At 39.4% G+C, this 24076-nt stretch overlaps 2 protein-coding genes across 8 annotated transcripts in view; one reads left to right on the plus strand and one right to left on the minus strand.

Annotated features, from left to right (window-relative positions):
* Positions 1 to 24076, plus strand: part of LOC145446521 (uncharacterized) — a 271204-nt gene that overhangs the window by 107307 nt on the left and 139821 nt on the right. The window lies entirely within an intron of this gene.
* The window catches only part of LOC145446772 (rho guanine nucleotide exchange factor 28-like), an 89209-nt gene that overhangs the window by 51660 nt on the left and 13473 nt on the right, over positions 1 to 24076 (minus strand). For 2 of the 6 annotated variants that reach the window (XM_080325134.1, XM_080325133.1), the window contains exons 6-20: positions 18779 to 18962; positions 17864 to 17994; positions 16029 to 16424; positions 14825 to 14980; positions 10104 to 10186; positions 8788 to 8892; positions 8496 to 8647; positions 8353 to 8437; positions 6978 to 7050; positions 6323 to 6333; positions 5584 to 5656; positions 4587 to 4623; positions 4317 to 4367; positions 2882 to 2971; positions 1243 to 1417 (exon numbers count right to left, since the gene is read on the minus strand). In XM_080325134.1, the coding sequence (XP_080181260.1) occupies positions 1243 to 1417; positions 2882 to 2971; positions 4317 to 4367; positions 4587 to 4623; positions 5584 to 5656; positions 6323 to 6333; positions 6978 to 7050; positions 8353 to 8437; positions 8496 to 8647; positions 8788 to 8892; positions 10104 to 10186; positions 14825 to 14980; positions 16029 to 16424; positions 17864 to 17994; positions 18779 to 18962 (1802 nt within the window). Of the gene's footprint in view, positions 1 to 1242; positions 1418 to 2881; positions 2972 to 4316; positions 4368 to 4586; positions 4624 to 5583; positions 5657 to 6322; positions 6334 to 6977; positions 7051 to 8352; positions 8438 to 8495; positions 8648 to 8787; positions 8893 to 10103; positions 10187 to 10259; positions 10940 to 14824; positions 14981 to 16028; positions 16425 to 17863; positions 17995 to 18778; positions 18963 to 24076 lie in introns of those variants that run through there. The other 4 variants (XM_080325135.1, XM_080325137.1, XM_080325138.1 and 1 more) reach the window with 4 other exon arrangements.

Here is a 24076-nt window from a genome sequence, read left to right on the forward strand (position 1 = left end):
AGTGTTAAGGGTTATGGTAAGGGTAGGTTAGGATTAGGAGTCACCTAGTTCCGAATTAAATATGCCGTATTCACCGGTAAGTGGTAAACCATACAGCAATATCACGTAGGGTTAAGACAGGGCCGGCCAACCCGTGGCCCGCGAGATGGTTTTGAGTGGCCCGCGAGGTAATTTCCGAAATTTCTAATATCATCAAACATGGATCGCACAAATTGTGAACTTGCAAGGCCAACCAAAAATTTTATTAGTCTGGTCGCAACACTTGAGATGCGATGAATAAAATATCAGTTTCGACTCATTGACAGATCCATCAACCATTCACATATTGGTAGCCTATATCTTCGTACACTACAATACAGCAGAATAATTTGCGATAGATTTATCAAAGGTAAAAAATTTCTACAAGCTTAGCGCAATATGTTGTCACTCGATTTCTTGTTTTTAAAATTGTTGCCCTTTTGTGAAAATTGAAGAACACCCAATGTATCAGATTGAGTCTAACTATATTCGCGATTACGAGACAAAGTGTCGTTCAACATATGCGACCTTGCGTTTGCGCTCGCAGTAAGACCGTCGACTATGAAACCTAGGCACGAAATGATTAACGCATGTTGATCGCAGCTTTCGATATCGATATGTCCATGTGCCGAATAGCCCAGCCCTCGCAAACTTATCCTAACGATATACAGCAGGCCCGCAACATAGTCAAGTGGCAATATTATTGACCCATGAACTTTAAAAAATTTTCGCGCTTGGCGCAGATGGTGGCCCGCGCAAAAATTCGTCAATCGAATGTGGCCCTTTGGCTGAAAAGGTTGGCCAGCCCTGGGTTAAGACAATAACGCAATTCATCAATACAATATTCTTGAAATTAGGGGAAGAACTCGCATTTCAAAATTGCCAGGGTTGATGATGATATTTGTCCATGTTCACGGAGACTGAACCTCATAAATCAGAACTAATGGCAGGGTCAGTTCATGGACAAAACACTTCCTGCATAACAATAGAAGAGAGAATAAAAATCGGCACTATGGAAGTCAAATTCTAGTACAGACCGTCAATATGCCTCCTCTTCAGCATACTAAGCATATACATGACATTTCATAAACAACTATACACTAATTGCAACGTACAACTTCAAAGTCTACCAAACACGCATGTTAGTTTTGTATTGAAGAACAAAATATTACACAATACCCACAAATATACATTCAGGTCCTCGCATCCGTACTTCATACGTACCTTCGGCCGTTGACTGCCTCTCATTTTCGTGAGGAAGCTAATTTTCCGTGACACTTTGTTCTTCGACGGCTGTCCGTCCGGTTTCAGTGGCACTTGCGGCTTGGGAGGCACGGCAGGTGGCGGCGGCTTGCCACGTTTGCTCGGAGAGTCTTCGTCGACATCGAAATTAGTAGGGCTGCATTACAAACGAGCGAAAATTAGGATAGGATTTATATTGATGAACTTGCTTGTTACTTCTCCGGCTTCTACAATAAATACTAATAAACATATATTTCAAGTGTTATTTCTCCAGCTGCAAAAAATAATGCAACGCTAAATTTGAGTTTATTATTTCTACAGTTACCTACTACAACTAACTATGAAACACCATTTTGTGTGTTACTTTGCCGGTTACTACGCACCACAACAAAAAAAAACCATGCCAATGTAAATTGAGATGCAAATTTTGCTACAGACTAGTTAGTCTATTTGGTAAATTTTTCGATGACGCCTCACAGCTAGATTTCCTGGAAGCATTATGACCTATGAATATTACAAAAGTGAACAATACAGAACGCAATTGACAAATGTGCCAAGAAACATGAAATATAGCTACTTTTGCCAGAAAGTTTTCAATAAACATAAAAATATTTATGTTCACTCCAACAGTTATTCCTTTACCCAACAAATGTTAATGCAAACTTTAATATAAATATTGATAGTAATATTTATTCCAGCAATACAGGTAGTTCATACAAAGAATTAGGTCACCAGCATATTCTTGATGGATGTGGAAAAAATTTAATGACATGAGCTAAGATTGATAGTCATTGATTAGAAGGAAACAAGACTTCAATCGAGTTTGCAATTCACCACAATAAATTATTTTGCTTTTGTAGGAGATACTCATTAGGAATCAATGCCAGCAATTTGTGATTTGGCATAGAGTGTTGAGTAATCTTGGTTGCCTAGTCTGGTCTCATGACATTACATCAATTGATCCAGATGCTATAGGCCTACATATTAAAAAAAAAGTGTAGCAAAATTAGTTTCAAATAAGAACACAGAATGAACTGCTAAAATATTTGAACAGTGTTATGCATCCAAAAGCAAACTATAGTAGGGATCCAACATCAGATACAGTGTAAATCACCAACAAAAACATTTAAAAAATTCAATAATCATTGTACATGGCAATCATGGAAGTTTGCACCTGACACCACAATTATATCAACACCACATCATTCAATTATCATTAGATGTGTTGGTTGGTTTGTACAGATTTGCAAAGCAATCCCAGTGCTAAGGTATAGAGTGTGGATGCAAGGAGGCCTAATGTTAGTTTCCTCACAGAAATAAAGCGGTCAAGTCAGATAGTAGCCAGTACTTACTGAGTGCCCAATGAAAGATATATTGTAAAATATACTTTGGCTGTCTAACCAAGTCGGAGACTTTGAATATCAGACTCAAACCGCAAATTGCTTCGAGCACACCCACAGATTATCCCAGGAACTGCAATCTACCGGCATCAAGTCTAATGCATGTTGAAGTCAACCGGATCCAAGTTGTTTCAATGTCATCACCCTAACATAGAAGCCGAGACCACCCCGTCTCACAAAGCACATCACGACAAGGAGGCGCGGTCTCAGAAGAAACTTACTCTGCCAAAAACTCTGACAACGACATTTTCTGGGTAGCATTACGTGATTCACTGTAATCCTCCGTTCCGTCGGTTTTCTCAATCATTTCGCTGTCCATGCAGAAGCGGTAGCGTGTGAGTAAATGTCGTTGGTTTATTAACTAACTCGCGGTATGGGTTGTGCGAAACGTGCCGATGCAAATTACGAGTGTGTAAAAATTCTCAAACCGCACGCGACATGCAAATATGAAATCCACACTTTCCCCAGCTGGGAAGCAGGCAGAATATTTGCACCACAACCATTTGGTCGGTCGAAAACTGTGCCAGACATGCTAATTTGACATTGACAAGATTAGACGACAACAATACAAATATGAGACAAGTACAATCGGTGTTTAAAATTGGTATATCTCTTCAAGGTAAACTTGTTCAATTCTCTTCATTTCACATGAAAATTTTAGGAAATCTTGGATGGCAAACTCAACAAGACAAATACCACTAACACCTAAGAAATGCCCATTAAGATAGCCTGGAATAGCACGGGTGTGTGATCATATTCATTGTAGAAAAATAGAAACTATGAAAACCAATGTGGAAGGAAGCGTTTTCCAGTCCAATAGCGGTGTTCGATCATCATAAAAAAACTTTTTTTGTGTGTGACAGAAGACAATAAGCGACCATAATTTTGCAACCACGATATAGAAATCAACAAGTAGCAGATGAATTTAATTTTCACGCCACAGTACGACGAAAAACAAATGCGCGGCTGCACCTACTAGGGTTTATAAATGATTAGTTTGACCAATCTTACATTTGCTAAATTCCAGGTTGCGAGACATTGAAAGGGGTACAGCACATTGAAAAATGTTTTGTTAGCAACCTTATATATTGTTGACAGTTAAATACGACCATGCAGTCAGTATAATGTGCAAGTCAGGAACGTGCAACAATCATAAACAACATCCTAAGTGGAAACGCCGTATTCTTGAAAATGACCCGAAAAAAACGCAGCGAGTCGAAACATTTCAAAGATGACAACCATGCTATGCTATATAGGTGTAATGACACCCAGTGTCATAGTTGAGACTGATAAAATCGCGCCAACTATTATGTAAGGCAGTGGTTCCCGACTTTTCACAAGCCACAGTTGCCAAGTGCAATGCATCCTTATTATCCATGCCTATAAAATTTAGTTTGATGGCAACTCTAAGGTGAACTACATATAAAAAATGCTAACAGAGTCTTATGTGTATTGTATGTGTCTCTTCAATTACATAGGCTACATCCCAAAACGACACAGGACTTCAAAATCCAATGCTAAATCAGCTACAGTAGGAATATGCCACCGTAGGGTGGCGAATGTTACGCAGGCAATGCAAAGTCGCAAACACTACTACGATTGCAGTTTCAAAACTACTACTAGCAGTGCATGCTCGCAGTCTACAAACAAACATACTCATGTCGGCGTTGTAACTCTTGCAGTGCAGCAATGTACTCGCGATGGTTGCTGCGTGATAATAAATACCTGATAATGGCGCCGAGACACATTCGTCGTAACACGGACATTGCAGCAAACACAACAAGCATCACACCGAGTGAACTATCTACAAGTAAGCTAGCCTACTGTATGCAAGCGAAGGATCACACACGCACGCAAACACAAAGCAATACAACGTAAGCATTCACTGGCAGTCAACCGTACAAAAAAGTTAGAAAATAATCTTACGGTGGCAGCGTTCCTTCGCTAAAAGTGAATCTTCGATCTAAAAACACGAAAGTTGGTTAGTAAATAACGAGATATGCAAATGCAATCACACCTAAAACTAGGTAGTGAGTTACTAGTGGTATACTGCGAATTGCGTATAGGCCTCGGAATGATATTTTCGAATGAAAATAGTCCTAGATTCACATTATTGTCTTGTGTGACATCAGCAGTGGGTGAATTAGAACCAGTAAAATCGACTACAGAAAGTAAATGGCATTGAAGTCCAGAATTGCAGATGATCAGAACAGGGTTGTAATGACTCGAGTCACGATTTTATGATGACTCGACTTGACTCAAGTCATTTTCTCAAAATACGGAAATTACTCGACTCGAGCCAGTCTTTGTATTGACTTGACTTGAACTCGAGTCATTGCGCAAGACTTGAACCAAGTCATATGACTCGACACTCAGACAGCCAAGATCGACATTTCATTGTGATTTCGAAGAATAGTAAAGTAACCACACTATTCAGACTTCGTCTGTTGGTACTGGTAATTGAAAACGTGACCAGAAACTGCTAAAAGTGAGGAAAATTAGTATATTATAAATGCGAACCATTCGATATCGCCTAACAGAGTTATAAAAAGTGGGTTTAACAAGAAGTTAACGGGAAACTGGGCAATCAACACAGCGACTTGAACTCGGACTCGACCCTCTGCTCGCTTACTTGGACTCGGACTTGACTCGGTGGTGAATTGAACATGACTCGACTTGACTCGAGTCAAAACTATAAAAGTGAGATGGACTTGTGACTCGGAGCCTTGTGACTTGGTTACAACCCTGGATCAGAATTACAAATTTCGGACATGGTCCTACTATTGTGGTAACATCAGTGAGCAGTGACAATTTATACCACCAGTGATGGTAACCCACATATGCACTAAAATTCAGTTAACGCAAAATATATCACGGTTGTACAATATACATAGCGTTGTTTCATACTGCGTATACAGCTTACCTGCATCGACTGCATTATTGTTGTTGTTAACACTAGCCATCACCGGGCCCAGCGAGCGCACTTTTAAAGCTCTCTGTAATGGGATATTGTCATCTCACATTGTCCTTATCGAAAGTAAATCGGTCAGAGCAAGGCAACACTACATTGAACATAGCGCTGTTAGAATTTTCCAAAAGGGCAGCGAAATGTTCACAGACTTGACTCAATTGCACTTAATATTCTGCTACTAGAGACAAGATTTGGCAATCGGACATTTTGTGAAATACTTGCATCCAACTGAATCTAAAAATATCCGCAGATATAATAGAATTGAGGTAATCACTTTGGACCTTCGGTATTATCCCACCGTTGAAATTTATCCTCCATGTTGCGACATCATACCAAGAGTGGCATTCAGTCTGTGCGAAAATTGGCGGTGATTCAATAATTTGACTGGAGTGTTCTCAAGTGCTATTGAGCAACACTGCTAACCATGAGTTAAGCCACTGTTAATGAACTCTTGAACAAAGTCCACATGGAAATATGTTGTAGTCAGTAATGTGGAAGTGGCAATGAGATAGCTTTTCCAAGTAACGTGATTTCAATAATTCGCTAACTTTTTCACACAACAGCTGTTGCTGAATTCGAGCTGTTTGTCATTTCTCAACTTGTGTGGACAGTAATATTGATGGAATTGAATAAACCTCGAAACAGACCGATAAACTGTGGGGGAACAACAGCAAAATAAAACCATACTCACGTTCTCTTGACCTGTAAGTAAAAATACGGAGTGAATATCATTTCATAATTCCAACGGGTTACTTAATAGCTACCATGAAGAATCCGGTTCAAATGTTGGCGAATCATAACTGAAAATGCTTCTACAAATGCGGGTTCTCGAAATCTAACAGGTTTGCTTAATTAAATATCTTGAAATAGCCTTAGCAAGACAAAAATCGTGGCGTAAAATTGTAATACTTGCACTGGTAGCTCAGCATATCGATATGGCAGTTTTAAAATTTAGAGGAAACGATGTTCATATGCCGAGCGGGTGACAAAAATGGTCTCAAAGAGACAAGAAATAAGTTACATTCGAACCTTTTCAGGGCTCAACACAAAGACAAGATACACCAAAAATTAACCAGTTCCTTATGCGGATGGCAGTCACTGCACACTGTGTACAGGTGAGTCTACGGAAATCACTGCATCACACGCTGTGATCAGCACAGGGCATGACAAGTTTAACATAGCAGCAGCACTTGCCCTGGTCTCACCAAAACCAAATCAGTTCTGATTGGTAACGGCACACCGAAGGTCTTATGAAGTGCTCGGAGACGCTGTGACATAACACGCCCACGTCACAGAACAGATATCAGCGACCAATCAATGTCTAAAATATTAATCAACCGCCTTACCTACGACAGCAAATACACTATTGTTGTTCCTGTGCTGACGTACTCTCCGTATTGCTGGCGACGCGATTGTGTCCTAAAAGGAGAAAATGCCGTCTAGTAAATTAGACATGCAAAATTAATTATCGTGTACAGAACAAATCCGAGTGCTGATTAACAGGAGATGCATGCGGATGCGTCACGTTAGAAATCATTCAACTCCTATCATTTGAAACGTTATATTAAGAACCAACAGGTCGCTCGAATCTAATTCAAAAAACTGATTATAGCATCACCCCGGTGACGTATTCAGATGAGTGTTGATGTTCTTACGGCATATTTCGCAAAACGCCCAGAGAAAGAACCAGTGATGATCAAATGAAAAAAAAATGAAGGCTTGTTAAAGCCACTTTTTATAACTCTGTTTGGTGATATCGAATGGTTCGCATTTATAATATACTAATTTTCGTCATTTTTAGCAGTTTCTGGACGCATTTTCAAGTACCAGTACCTATAGACGAAATCCCAATAGTGTGATTACTTTACTGTTCCTCGAAATTACAATGAAACGTTGGTCTTGGCCGTCTGAGTCTCGAGTCATATGACTTGGTTCGAGTCATGCGCAATGACTCGAGTCCAAGTCGAGTCAATAGTAAAATTGACTCGAGTCGAGTCATTTCCGTGTTTTGAGAAAATGACTCGAGTCAAGTCGAGTCATCTGAAAAACGTGACTCGAGTCGAGTCATGACTTGTGTCATTACAACCCTGGCATCTACTACACGAGAGAGTAAGCAAAACTTTTGTACTTGTCGCGAGTTGTTGTGTTGTGATGCAATAAACATGACGGTCAGCCCACTGCCCAACCTTACGTCACAGGAAAGTGGTGCTCTGGCTATTTATCATATAATAATCATTAATCAGTCAACCATTCCTGTGTTTGTTCAGAAATCAAAATAAGCGATCCGTCAGATTTTTGCACAGACATTTGGTGCAACTACAGATAAATCCAGGAGCGCATGAGCCAGAGAGCGTGAACATTTCAAAACACGAGAATTTGCTGCGACCTTATCACGATTAGACAGAACACCCTGAGGTAAATAACTCGTTCCGCACGGCAGTAACTCAATGCTTGGGTGTTGAGTTTTGTATATAGAGACATAGGCTAAATATTTATGCTTTGGAGAATCCCGACAAATACTGTCATTCGACGAAACCAAGAAGATTTGGAAATTGTGTTGAGATATGGTGTGGGTAGTGTTGACAATTAGTACTGTGAACTTCCCATGATAGCCTGGTGCAGGAATCCACATTCGGGAACGGGACATGGATTGACTGAGTGTTTCAGTTATAGAAATGGCTTCCACTACCAGCTAGAAATAAGGAGCAACGATAGACATACCGCTTGCTCTGCTTTTTCTTCCGGCGTCAGCTCAACTTGTCGTTCAGGCGAGACCCGCAATAATTCGTTGCCCTGGTAGCTTTGGCTGTATAGAGATACCGACGTAATCGCGTGTCGCTTACCGCGTCCGCGTACCTTCCTACCTTCGTTTATGAGATATCACATCCGCTTTCGGTATGACGTCCGGTTTGCTTTCATTGAGTTTTTCGACAGAATGCCAACTGTGCGGCCTTCTGCTCGGCGAGGATCCTCGGTCATCCTCATCGCTTTCCTCTTCGTCCTCCTCGCCAGTGCTCTAAAAGCAAGGGCGCTCAAATACTTTTCGGTACTTACTCAATAAGTGATGCTACCCCTATGCATTTGTGTGTTCACAGGTGTTTAATCCTAGTGACCATCGAAATAGCCAAATTTAAATATCCAACAATGTGCACTCACATCCGATGTCGTTTCCAAAGCTTCCTCGTGCTGAGGATGGGGCGTTCGTACCGGATGAGGGGTTGAATGATCCTCAACACCGAACGGATCCAGATGGTCTGGAAACTAAGGACGAATACGATTGAAAGGATTAAACAGATTTTAAATGTAGCTCTGCCGGCGAAACTGAGCTTGCAAGTCTACTAACGCATGGTACTACTTGATGAATGCTTGATATATGCTTAAACGCCGCCACAGGACAACTATTCTAATGCAAGACTGGCCAATCAATTTAAAAAGCATAATTTATTGATCGTGTCCAACCAAAAAGAACCATTGTACGCATAGAACCGAAATGAGCATCACATCATCTACCCTGGTACATTCGTACCTCTGATTAGCCATATAAAATAAAGATATCACAGTAGGCGTATCAGGAAAGGCAATTTGGGAGGGCCCGGTGAACATTTTTGTGTGAAAAAACTTGAACATTGCTAAGTCACAGATAAGAGGTCGCACAGCGAATACCGGTACAGTCGACATTGCAATTTGTTTGTAAATTCAAATTTATGAAAAAAGCGACTTCTCGGCTATTGGCTACGATGTAACGCCGCTCAATATCTTGACATTTTCATAAATCAGTGGTTCCCAACCGGTGGGGAATTACCCTCTAGTGGGGAATTTAAAGATTTCTGGTGGGATACAGACGCACTTGCAAAATAACTACATGCACTCTACTCATAAGTACAGCGACATAACACCACGATTACGGTTACTAGTTCACTGGTCTGAAATAGATGTGTCAGTAATTTTGTGGGTGTTGCCTACAAAAACTGATTTCGAACTCCGGATAACCAATATTGGGGTCAAAAACACGTTTAGTACAAACACAAGAAGTTTTATGTTGCAGTAAAAGGCGATTGTGCATGCCTACTGTCAGACGTACCGTAGTGAAACAAAGTCTAACTGAATTTTATAGGAGGGAGCATTTTAAGGGTTCAATAGAGGGAATTAAGTTTGTGGGTAATAAGGACCTGATAAAATCAGAAGTGGGGAATAAAAGAAAAAAGGTTGGGAAGCACTGTCGTAAATGGATATGAATTTAATGATACGACCATACAACGTTACCCCTTATAACAATAATCAACAGACAGAAAAATCGATATAAAAAGAGAGGGATTATTTGCTTCACCAAGTAACATCACACGCAATCAGTAAACAGACAGGCCACAACATAGCCTAATAGCCCTGAAACGTCATGTTTTACAACAAAATCACAAAAGAGGTTCTTCCAGAACAATGACATGGGCCCGAAAAAAAAAACGCACTAAACATACCTCGTCTTCATAGCCCTGAAGAACAAAACCACGTCTGGACCTTGCTGTAGAAGGCGATTCAAACGCCTCCAAAAACTCTGTATCTGAAGGGAAATCTTCCAATTAGCTAATACACAATCTACAGACATTCCAAGTCTACTTTTAGTTCTATCTTACCCAAAGCACTATAACCTAATGATATAGTAAAAGGTCGAGGCTTAGACAGGCCCTTGCTTCTCATTCTCGTCAACCTAAGCATAGCGTGCGATGTTAACAACGCCACATTACAAATTGAACCGGTCCAAACCACGATCAAAGTATCATGCTCGCCATACCACCGACAATGTCACAAGTAGGCCTGAGGACTTTGAAGTAGCAGCGACTCATTAACACTGTGACAATGTCAATTTACGATTCAATTTTGGCCGCGATTCAATTTCGGAACCGGACGGCAAGGTGTTAGGATGGATCGTCGGGAAGTATGCGATAAGTCAAGTGTGTTTTACGGAATTTCATGTTACAAATACGGTGGAGATGAAATTCTGTAACGCAGCTAAAATGTTTAGAGACCGCAGTCCAAACATTGTTAGTGTGTAGATGTTGCGTAGATGCACAAAAGTCAATTTCAAGCATGTTTTTTCTCTGACCTCGTTCGGCTAAGCACAGGAATGCATTTTTAGCGAGCTGATGCCAAATGCAAGTTACGTAGGTATATAGGTTGCCTTGAAATCAATTTTGCTTCAAAATGTTCAATTTTCCACTTAATTAATTTTCACATGCTCTGAAGACGATCAGAAAACTACTACTTGACGAGTAAATTAGGGGATTTTGAATATGTCTGCTATGTACTTGAATAACATCAGTGATCACCATTACAAATCCTACCTAGTGTCATATTCTGTGATATAATTGATGATATACATTGTTCTTACCAATATGAATATACAATCCAAATTCCAAATCCTACCCTGTAATGCAGCGGTTCTCAACCTTTTTTGACACGCGCCCCCCTTGGCGATGGTCAAAAAAATCGCGCCCCCCTGACCCTCCCCTACATTTATCGCCATGTCAAAAAGAGCACATCATCTAATACAGAGGTGGGCAACCTTCTTGCTAATCATGGCCGCATTTCGATTACTTATGTGGCCTAAGGCCACATTCCTGGGCATAGCCGCAATGAACGATCTGAACGCAAAATACCTATGGTAAACTGTCCATATCCATTCCCGGTGAACTCCGGACTATTGTATTTTTCACAACGGCCTATAGTACGCACCGAAATCGCGAGTGGCAATGTTATCAATAGTTGCTGGGAGTGCATATTGTCGCGCGAAGCGCGAACATTTTTCAAGAGCCGCGAATGAATTGTCATTTCTTGAGGATTCTCATTCCTGCTCCAAGTGAGAAGGGCGCTACTGCATTAAAATCGTTACTGCATTAAATTCCTGTCTTGTTGAATTGCGCGGAGCGCGAATAAAATTTCAAGATTAAATAAAATCTCTCAATTTCGGGAGTGAATTCGTAACTGCAATTTGCATGTCTACGGCTGCCAACACATACTAATTGAATTAGGCGTCGACGGCCGCACAAATTCCCTTCTACGGCCGCATGCTGCCGTACGGGCTGCCCACCCCTGATCTAATAGTATACATGAGGTATATCTTACGCCAATATTGAATCCGCATTCCAGTTGTTTAGTCTTTTACATTGCTGACAAACTTCCCCAAACTTTTTTGAAAATAACAAAAAAACATTGAACAGGACATCAATTAATTTCAAGGTAGGTTGCACTGAGACTAATCCCGATGCTGGTAGTGACTACAGAGAGCACGGCGTCGTTCTGTCCTGCCATGCTAAATTTGATCAGTTTTGGAAATGAATTAAATAGTGTTGATTGATAGCCAAATTGAGGGCGAAACCGGGCAACCTATATTGCATCTAAGTCTGTCTTAGGCAGTAGGGTGGAGTGAAAAATGGAAAATTTTGAATTTCAAAACGGACACTTGATATGTGGTGCCAAATTAAAAAAAAATAATATCTGTAATAATTTTGGGCTCGTGCACCCTCTAGTGGTCGTGCAATTGCACCGAACGAGCCAAAAATAGCTAATTTCGCTATATATTGATGACCGCTTCCGCTAGAAAGCTGATTTTGGGCTCAAAAGATGCGGAAGCAACAAGTTTCTATCTCACTTCCACAGAACTTTGTCTTAAAAATGAACAGAAAAAAAGTTACGAGTAAATTATTGATTTTTAGACCATTTTTCGGTAAAATTACGCACTGAAGCAGGGTACGAGGCCAAAAGCGTGTAGTGATCGATCTTATGACTGACAACTCCATATTGGAAACACATAAATTGCTAATTCATATTGAAAACACAAAACCATCAATTCTATGTTGAAAAAAGATATATTTCGAAGATGGTTTCACTACCAGAGTACTAGTCTGCACAAACTTTAAAATCTTGTTTCGTATTAAAGGATTTCATCTGTTTTTGAGACTTCAGTTTTTCTCTGATTAAGCCATCTCTGCGTTAAATCCCGACACATGGGCAGATGCTTTGGTCACCACTTTAACGCCTCTTTCCACTGCCTGGTTGTGCCAAGGATGTTTGAGGAGATGACCTGAGATTTTCCATCTCGAGACATGGCGAGTTTTTGATTGCTGGTGGCTGTTTCATATCTTTTAGATTCAAGTTGACAATTTAGTGGTATGATTTGGCCTTGATGTTTATAATTGGGATTTTAAACAATCTGATTCTAGTGTCAACATTGTTTTTAGGTTTCGTTTCATTAACATATCCTCCTTCGAAGTCGCTAATTGGAATCTGGTATTCTGTTTGATCTGCTCATAGTTGTAATCTGGCAAGTCTTCCGAGGCCTTCATCATCATCACCGAGCATTCCCAAAAAACATTATCCGGATGTGCAAAATATGCTTTTCGTTGTAGCAAAGGTAGTGCAAGGTTGCGAATTCGTGTATCAGAAAGCTTTGTAATATGGGAAACTATGTTGCACAAGTTTTTAGCACCATCAACAATGGAATTGTGACTTTTTATTTCAAACCATGACGGAAAATAAAACTCCATGCAGAATTAAGCAAGATAGTTCAGATTGCTTGATGGATGACTCTGTCGCACATGTATGCTACGTATAGAACCTCAAAATTTGGCATGTTCTATGTGGGACAGAGTCATCCATCAAACAGTCTGAACTATCTTGCTCAATTCTGCATTGAGGTTTATTTTCCGTCATGGTTTGAAATAAAAAGGCACAATTTCATTGTTGATGGTGCTAAAAACTTCTGCAACATAGTTTCCCATGTTACCAAAGCTTTCTAATACACAATTCGTAACCTTGCACTATCTTTGGGAATGCTCGGTGATGATGATGAAGGCCTCAGAAGACTTGCAAGACTACAACTATGAGCAGATCAAACAGAATATCAGATTCCAATTGACGACTTAGAAGGAGGATATGTTAATGTACCGAAACCTAAAAACAACGTTGACACTAGAATCAGATTGTTAAAAATCCAAATTATAAACATCAAGGCCAAATCATACCACCAAATTGTCAACTTGCATCTAAATGATGCGGAACAGCCACCAGCAATCAAAAACTTTTCATATCTCGAGCTGGAAAATCTAAGGTCATCACCATTAAGGATCAATCATCCTTGGCACAACCAGGGAGTGGAAAGAGACTTTAAAGTGGTGACCGAAGCATATGCCGATTGCCCATGTGTCGGGATTTGAACGTAGAGATGGCCTCATCACACAAAAACTGAAATCTCGAAAGCAGATGAAATCCTTTATTACGAAACAAGATTTTAAAGTTTGTGCATACTAATACTCTGGTAGTGAAACCATATTCGAAATATATCTTTTTTCAATATAGAATTGATGTTTTCGTGTTTTCAATATGGATTTGCAATTTATGTGATTTTAAAATGGAGTTGTCAGTCATAAGATCAATCACTACAAGCTTTTGGCATCATAGCGCCTGCTTCAGTGCATAATTTTACCTAAAAACAGCCTAAAAATCAATAATTTGCTTGTAACTTTTTTTAAGACAAAGTTCTGTGGAAGTGAGATAGAAACATGTTGCCTCCGCATCTTTTAAGCCCAAAACCAGCTTTCTAGCATAAGCGGTAATCAATATATAGCGAAATTAGCTATTTTTGGCTCGTTCGGTGCAATTGCACGACCACTAGAGGGTGCACGAGCCCAAAATTATTATAGAAATTATTTTTTTTAAATTTGGCACCACATATCAAGTGTTCGTTTTAAAATTCAAAATTTTCCATTTTTCACTCCACCCTATTAGGCAGTGCAGTTCGCCAGCTATCAACAACAGCTACCTAGCGCACAGAGAATTAGGCTACTGCCAAAGCTATGAAGTGATGAATGACTTGCATGTAAAAAATCTTCAAATAATATCAAAAATATGCTCAAATGAAGTTAAGTCAGCCTATACTCCGTTGAGCGCGACTGCTGGAGTTTGAGTTTGGCAAGCTTTCTAGAATACGAATTAAGTTTAATCTTCAATAATCGTCTCTTCAGAATGGTTGTGAAACACAATGTGTCATGTTTAGTCCCATTTTATACAGACATTGACAAAATTGACAAAAATTTCTCGCGCCCCCCCTGAGAGCCTCCCGCGCCCCCCAGGTTGAGAACCCCTGCTGTAGTGTGTCCCCGACTGGATAGGGCATGCAAGATGTTTATTGACGTGTACAAACCTGTTGACACAAACGATTCGTCCTTCCCAAGGTTAGGACAAGAATTGCTCAGCCGTACGTTTTCAGATGGACTGCTCTGCTGTAGGCGGGTAATGTCTTTTTGACGTATGTACTGAATGTCAGAGTGAATCTTCTGCAATTCTCGCAAGTTATCATCTGCAAAATTTTTTCCAAATCAATACCAAAATTTGAACTGGGCTCGTTAGGATTGTCAGGAGGATGACACAAAAGTTTGATAAGCCTCCAATATCTCTGATAATCGTCAGGCCCGTTAGAATTAAAGCAACCAGGGCCTACAATGCCTACAGTAATTTTCAAGCTCATGTTTACAATTAAATCTGAGAAACGATACATCACATCTAGTTATCACTGTTAAAAATGTAACACTTGACATAAAAGAACTGAAGACATCGTAGGCCAGGCGCAACAGACAGATGGCTATTAATGCCATAAAGGTGCGTGTGTAAAGACACTGAAAAAATGACAAACCGACTGAATACCAACCAGAAAGAGCCCATCGGATGTATGATAGCTGAGCAAACAAATATCAATGGCACAATGTATATTCACTGCAAGATGGTTGGTGATAACATACCCTCATAATCTTCAAAGCTACATTCCGTACAGCACACGTTATTAATACCACGAAAAACACCTTATCAAGATTTTTCCTAAAACCACGGAGGACATTTCCTTGTAATTTCGAAGAATAGTAAAGTATCCACACTATTGGGATTTTGTCTATTGGTGCTGGTACTTGAAAATGCGACCATAAACTGTTAAAAGTGAGGAAAATAGTAAATTATAATTGCGAACGATTCGATATCACCTAACAGAGTTATATAAAGTGGGTTTCAAAGACTTCAACTGAAAACTGAGCCGTCAACACAACGACTTGGACTCGGACTCGAGTCATAATACCATGACTCGGACTCGATCCTGTGCTCGCTGACTTGGACTTGGACTTGACTCGGTGGTGAGTTGAAAATGACTCGACTTGACCCGAGTCAAAACTAGTAAAGTGAGATTGACTTGTGACTCGGAGCCTTGTGACTTGGACACTTGGTTACAACCCCGTTCAAATCTGTGGCTTGAACGGAGACTTGAAATCCAGGGGCTTAAAGAATTCGGTCTAATTCGATGCCTGAAATCGCCTCTAGCACACCGTCCATGTAAACAGCGTTGAACAACCATAACGTCTCACCTAAAATACCAGGCACTCCCTCGGCTGTCACACCCTCGTCTTCATATCCATCCGTCGTTTCGTCCAATATCGTGTACACGCCTGACGCATCGGGAGAGAGATACGAGCTGTCATCAATTTGCGGCGGGGCAGATATGTCATCCTCGTACAAGTCCATGGGTTTGGGAGGTACCGGCGGGGGACGATCGTCGTCATACTCTATCATCGAATGGACCGGCAAGGGCGGTACATCTTCGGAATTCCATGTGGCGTTAGCCGTGCCGTCTGACATCTCAAGGTCGTCGGACAGCGAGAATCGATTCTGATTCAGCCCGTTGTGCAAGGCTGCTTCGTCCAGTACGGCTTTGCTGGGCGGCGGCGGTTCGTGGTTCGTGCATATGAAAGCGATTTCTTGTTCTGAAATCATAGTTTCCAGGATTATCGAGTCCTTTTCTTAAAAGTGGAAAATGACTATACTAATTTTTTATTGACTTGACCTGCACTAGACTCATTGCTCATGACTAGGGAATTTTTTTTGACATGTCATAAATGTCAAAATTCTAGACAAGTCAAAAATTTTTTAAAACCTGCATTTTGTTTGTATCGTAGATTTTGCACGACCGGGGAATCTACTTTATAGGCCTACCGTTGTAGACAGCCCACCGTCTGCTCATTGTGAATCATAAACATTCAAATAAAATTGTTTCATGAAAAAATTTGTCAGTTTTTGAGTCACAAGTTTTTCAGGCCGAACTAGCCTACTTTGTAAGGACGGACAGTTCGAACCAGAAATGAAGATAAGTAGCACAATTCTAACATTATGTGGGAAAACACCTACCTTGCACACGTTACGGTAGGTCAAAATTTGATCAAGGTCAAAAAATGTAATTTTTTTTATTTTTTAGGCTAAAATCTTCCGATTTTAGGTTAAAAAAAATTGCCCTACTCATGACTAGAAACATCCAATATGTCTTATTCAAATGACTAGCCTACTTGTGTATCAAAATCTGAGTACTTTGACCAGCTGATGTAGTGTGCTCCAGATTATCTTATCAGCAATGACCGATGCCAGTGTCAGCCCTATGTCAAACGGGGGCATCGCTTATAGGCCTACTCTACCAGAGAACATGTCCTCCTCAAGATTGATAACCGGAGCGATTCCTCATACATCAAGTTGAACGAATCCCTATCTGACGGCAAAGTTATCATATTTTGAGATCTGAAAAACAGGATACTTCATACAAGTTACAATATGGGACGAGAAAACGGGTAATTGGGAAATTTTTACGGCTAATGTTGTTAAGCTGACTAAAAAAAAGACATTTGCCGGACTCGACTCAAATAAGACGGATTGGTTAAGATTGACGTTTATTTAATTTTTTTCAGTCGACCTACCTGCGATCAGTGATCACAAGGGAAAGTTTTGGTTGCACTAATATCGCGAGAAAGTTGCACTTCATTTTGACAAAAGTTGCAGTAAAAATTGGTATAAAAAATAGAGAAAAGTTGCAAAAAGTTGCACTATAAAATCCCTCCATACAGCGTAAAACATCATAGTACATATATTGTGATTATCTAGGAAGCTGTCGGAAGCTATAAAAAAAAGTTGCAAAAACTTGCCCGCCCTAGTGATTACTATGTAAATTTCCTGCTAAAGAACCCAGTTTTCACCTCTATTATGACATTTTAGTTGTCTTTTGACAGTCGCCTAACTCTCAAAGCTGTAAAAAGAGGAGGATTTGCGAAAAAAGAGGACATTTGGGGGTCCTCGGAGTACATTTTACATTACTCGAAAACAGAGGACATAATATGGGATCCCTACCCAACACCCAATTTCAAAAGACGCTACACGTTACCGATTGGTGGAAAATCGCCGTCATGCATGTCCGACGACATTGTCACCGTTCCAAAGCTGTGTTGCTTAATCGTAGTTGAAGGGGTAATGTGATGCGTTGTTTCCCAACGAATAACTCCATGCGCATGAGGGCTGGAAAATGGAATCAGAAATTCCCTTTCTCGGACATGATACTCACTAGTTCTATCCTCGTAAAGGAAATACGAGTGACAAATGGTTGATCTATTTATTAGCCCTACATTTCCTATTAGTGTATGCCAGACATTCTCAAATATTATGTCCTAATGACTTCCACGACTAGATTTGAGCACCTCCAATATCCCCGTTGAGGAAATGATAAGGAAGTAATTGACAAGCGATATCAGAACTAGGGCATGTAGAGTAGATTTGACTTCATTTTTTCGAGTAGAATCCATCACACTTATGGTCTTATCACAGAGTTTTCCCATGAGGCAACACCAAAGCTTCATGTAAAATTCAGGAAATAAACTTGAATCATGATTGTCATTTCATATCAAAACCGGTGTGAATTACAAGTAGGCCCACTGATGTTTGCCCTATAGGCTAGCGAGACTTAGGTAGACCCTCCTACCACTGTGTAGATAAGAAAAGTCTGGTTTAGAGCAGAGGGTAAAATCAGTGGCTACCAAGGAAAGATTTACCAGGATTTCGCCTTGCAAACATTTCAACAGAATGTAATATCAAAAAGGTAGCAAAAAATTTCTCGTTGCAATTAAAATTTGCAATCTTTGGTGTTAAGTTGAATACATTCGCCATGATTACATTGAAAAATAAAATCTTTTTCTCTGGTCTGGTCATGAAGTCAAAAAGGTTGAGCTCAATTGAGTTATCGATTGCACCGTAATAGCACTTTGTCTGTACCTTGGAGAAAATAAAACTAACTATGCCTACTCACTCTGTAATCAAATCAGCTAAGCCATTGTAGCTCTTGTTTCTCGCGATATCTTGCGCCAGCTCGTTATGCTTGTTCCGAATTCCAAGGCACTCGGCGGCTCCACTCTTCTCGAGAAGTAAGGTCACGAAACTCGACAAGCCGAGGCGGGCAGCAAAGTGAAACAGCGTCTCGCGGGGGACGTGAGCTAAAACAGAATTGCATTAGGCTGCGTTTTCACATGGTCCAGGAGCATGCGGCATGCAAAAATCACTTCAAACGGAAGTGTAAAACTAGATAACCACGTCATTCTCTCTCTACAGCAGGGATTCCTAAACTAGGAGACGCGACCGCACTGGGGTCGTTTCCCTATTTTTTGGGGTCGCGAAGACGAAAATTAAATACCGATGACTATTATAAGAATGTCAATTAAGGGGATGCTATCATTTCTGAATATTTTAGTTCATTTTTGAGTTAATAATTCTGGAATCACCCACCGGCAATGCTATTTTTTAAAATCCGAAACTTTCAACCGCAATAACTTCGCATATCTACCAGTTGTAATTTCGCCAAAATTGCAATGCATCGTTTATTTATAGTCCTGTAGAATTTGGTCTAAAAATTGGTCAACCTAGAAAAAATTCTTATAAAGACGTATTATATACCGGTGGAAAGATTATTTTACCAGCTTTTCAATGATAGGTTTTGTCACTTTTTTACCTTGGGGAAAAAAAGTTATGACCAAAAACGTGCCATGGGGTAAAAATTGAAATTGGGGAAAAATTAGCACAAAAATATGAACAAAAGGCTAGAAACTAATGAAATATCAACAGAAAATATAAAAACAGAAACAGAAAAAGGATATAGATGCAAAAGGAGTAAATGAAAACAAAAATATAATTATATATCTGTTTCAGGGAGTAAGGGTGAGCAGGACAGGGGGTGTGGGGTCTGGGGGCGCAAGTAGAGCTGTCGTTGTTCGTTATAACTTCATTATGTTATTGTTTATTTACTATGGTCCGTCTCATTTACCTTGCTTGTTTTTTTAGATAGTGCTTAGTCAAAAGGAAACAGCAATTTGCGTTAAGTGTAGAAAAGGCTATCGGACTGGAGATTCAATGTGTCCCATTGCAGCTTATTTCTGCGAGAGTGATAGTATCACACACCCTTAGGACTAGAGTTGCATTTAAAACAAAAATCAATTAAAAACAAACATGTTTAAAAGAAGGACCTAATTTAAAACATGTTTTTTTTGTTTTTAAACCATGACGTCATGAATATTCAATTGTGACGTCAAGGATTGAAATTGACTATTGAAAATATAGGGTAAATATAACCTCTTTGACAAAATATCTGTACTACAACTGTTGAACCGACTATTTTGAGGGTTCCAACTTCCATCCATCCCATAACGATATACGTCGGCTAAATTGGGTGGTAATTGTCCGTGTGCTCATACAACATGATTTTGGAGAGTATTTACACAATTATGGCATAATTTTATAACTTAAAAAAATACAATTTTGTTTTTTTTTAATATGGCTTTTGTTTAAAATATTTTTTAAACAGATTGTTTTGCAACAGCATTTCTTTTAAATGCAACCCAACTTTGGACACTATAATTGGTCATTCATTGAAACTGGATTGTGAAACGCTGATCGCAACTTTTCCGAAAAATTAAGAAAATGGCCATATTACGTACATCCACACGTCATGCCGTAATTTATTGGGAAACAATGCGAGATCCAAGAAACGTTTGTGGTGGCTTTATCGAAAAATTGGTATTTCTTCACTTGCAAATAATCTTTCTCTGAGAAATGTTATTTGACCTGTCGGGTTCAGATTGCCACGATAGAATAATTAGACACGAGCCATTTAGACAGCTATGGACAATTAGATAGGCTTATATTTATTTCGAAGTTCACGGTCAACATAAGGGCAACAAAGGTTTTCTCGCAGATTGGCACACTTTTTAGAATACTATATTGGCAAATACTTCGTATGTTTTTTTGCATCGCGGCGTGGTAATGGTCGAAGTCGAAATGCCTATTTTTATTTTCTATAAATCATGATTTTTGGTGGGGGACGGGTACTCAATAATCAAAAATTTGGCAAAATGAAATCCCGTCCAGCGCGAAAGAAATTGAAAAGAGTTGCATAAATTGTTAATAAGAGATGTATAAATAATTTATGTTCATTCACCGACATAATTTCGTGCCCCTTCGAGCTCGGGACCCCCAATTGGACGATTTAGGATGCGGCAGTTACGGTCCTGGTAAGAGATCAAAGTTCGGTCGCTGTTACCTGGTTGCGATTTTACTATTGGAAATATTTTGCGCTTCAATCGCATATATATATATTATTTGCATGTGGTATATTCGGGGTCAAATCAAGGTCGTTATAACAGTCATCGCGGTCGGGCTCATACCATGTGCTTCGAATCAGATGTACGCAATCCGAATTCCCATTTGATGTGATTGGCAATACGGGAAATTAAATGTATTGGGTTTTGTTTTAGTGCTTTGTGTGACTATGGTAAATCAACATGGGAATGTCATGGAGATATCTGCCCACATTGAATTTGGTACTGCACCCAGTTATTCATTTTAACACGAATGTATTCCAAACAAAGCTCCGCTCCGCGACGATGTTGACTGCATATGATTTCTTAAATATAGTAGCCTTAACAGCCCCTAAAGCACGGTAACTGAATATATTTTCGAATATTACACCAATGCATGGGTATTGTGTTATTATAAACATTTTGCGTTAGTCGAGAAAATAAATGTTGCGATTTCGTATGTAGCAACCTCCGACTAACTGTCGAAAGTATGCACCCTCCCCCCGACCAAATATACTTAGATATTTCTGCCACTTGAAGTAGTTTTCACGTGTCTTAGAAATTACTACTTATACTATTAATTGAGTAGAAAATATAGGGCGTTACTTGTGCTACCTTTAGCAACACCTATCACTTTTGCAATTTCTAGTTCAGTGGTTCTCAACCGGGGGTCTGCGAAGCCTCTAAATTTACAAAATAGTTGATAACCTAATTTATATTGTTAAAATTAGGAAAATCACGAGGCTGCAGTTTTGCTTCATTACAGTAGAACTCACATCAACAGGAAGGCCGTCTGAGATGGAATATCCTGCTGTGTGGACTCATTTTAGTTGCTAAATTGCCAATAGCCCACTGATACAAATATTTGGCTGTATAAACGTGTTTTGTTGGGCATTGTGTAAAAACAAATGGTTGGATTAGTAAAGTCAATCACGAAGACTTCGTAATGTTCGCAAAAATCCGTTTTCGCCTGTGATATAGGCCTACATAACCATTTTCCCTAATAACTCCAAGGTGAGCTGCTAGATATAAATTAACAGGCTTGACGTTATATGTTCAATAAAAAATATCGTTTGTCAATTTTGGTGTCATCATTGTTGCGATCATACCCAAATGTGTCATTGGAAGCTTTATCATTATTACATTCGCCACCACCTGTCTTTGTCTAAATGGATTTTCAGCACTCGTTGATATGAAATCGAAGGCGCAGATTTTAAAGACACGACCACGTATTTCAAAAAATGCAGTTAAATAATTAGCTTTGAAATAATAAAAGTCAACCCAATTTCTGCACACATAGAATGCTGTTATTTTCAGGAAAAATAATTTTGTTGCTGTTTATCGCTAGCCTACAGTTATTATTTGCACATGACAGATGACGATTGTACGATAATTGAGCTAAATTGGAACTTGAACTCCGTGGGGGGGGGTCCGCGGGGGTCCGTGACGGTTCAAAAGGGGTCTGCGAATACAAAAAGGTTGAAAACCATTGCTCAAGTTCATATTAAAATATTACGGCAAATCAGAAACCGCCAAAAATGTAAAGCTTTTTTTATGTAGAATTGGCGTTTAATATTGCAAAACACAAACAAAAAGCCTCGATACCATTTAAAAACATCTCTGCCTCTGTTCCAATATGGTATTTGGTGTGGGTTTTTGAATTTGTTTACCAGCAGTGTAATTTTATGGATCGAAAAGAGCTTCTGATTGAACAATGATAGAGAATCACTGTAGCCAAGTTCACCGAAAACTCACTCATTCACTCATTACAACAACCCATGTTTCATGATAGATGATCTCAATAACAATATTTGAATTTTTGCTATTGTATGCTAACCGCGATGTCACTAACGAAAGCTGAAATTTGATTAATTTATGAAAATGAGAAAAATTGATACGGAAAAAATCTGACGTGATGGAGAAATTATCAGCACAGAATCGGAATCAGCAACCATAAATTAGCCTAAATCAATCATTGAAATTTTTTACCCTAATTTTTGATCGAAATTTGTAAACCAGTGTTATCTCCGTCTCGGTCAACTTTTGCCCCCTTAACGTATGATAAATACCTCTTACATAAAGTTATGTTTCATTGTTTCGCTGTTCGATTGTTAGTTTGCTTTACTGAGGGTGATATTCCAATTTATGGTGTTGTATCCTGATACGAAGGTATCGTATTTTAGCTTATAATTGTATTTTATTGTTAGGCAAAATATTGCTTTATCCCCTGGCACGTTTTTGGTCGTAACTTTTTTTCCCCCAAGTAAAAAAAGTGACAAAACCCATCATTGAAAAGCTGATAAAATTATCTTTCCAACAGTATATAATACGTCTTTATAAGAATTTTTTCTAGGTTGACTGAAATTCTACAGGACTATTAGACAACTTAACAATTTCATGGGATAGCCAATAAAATCTGAGAAATTTTTTTTCAATATTTTGTAATAAATTCAAAATATTTAAACTGTAATAGCTTTGCGATTACCGGTTGGAATGGATTCAAGCGTGGTGTACATCGTTATTTTTCTGGCAACCTGACGATTTAATCGCCTAGCGAGCAAGATTTGAACGGGGCATGGCTACTTTCGGAGTTGCAAGAGGCATCTTCGCAACAAACACAAAATGACTTACGAAACCACACATGGATGCACTCTTCGAATATATATCAAGTAACCTGGATGTGGGGCTATTTCATGCAGATTTCATGACATTTCCACTCGTCCCAAAACGCCTTTCTACTTTTCATAACATAAAGTGTAGCAAGTTAAGTAGTTTTGCCTAAAAAATGTTCAAGCAGAAATGAAAGTCGTATAAAAACACTAAACACTCGACTAGGCACTGCAAAACCGACTTGCAGTCACAGACCCCTGTTTCAAATACCTCTCCCTTATTTACTAACTTGGCGTTACTACAGAGTAATCTTTAGATATAACATGATTATCACTTTCATACCCAGTAAATGAAAATACATAGCATAAAAT

The sequence above is a fragment of the Botryllus schlosseri genome, chromosome 9 (assembly GCF_051294905.1).
Source record: "Botryllus schlosseri isolate E-star chromosome 9, Bs_hap1, whole genome shotgun sequence".
Classification (NCBI taxonomy): domain Eukaryota; kingdom Metazoa; phylum Chordata; class Ascidiacea; order Stolidobranchia; family Styelidae; genus Botryllus; species Botryllus schlosseri.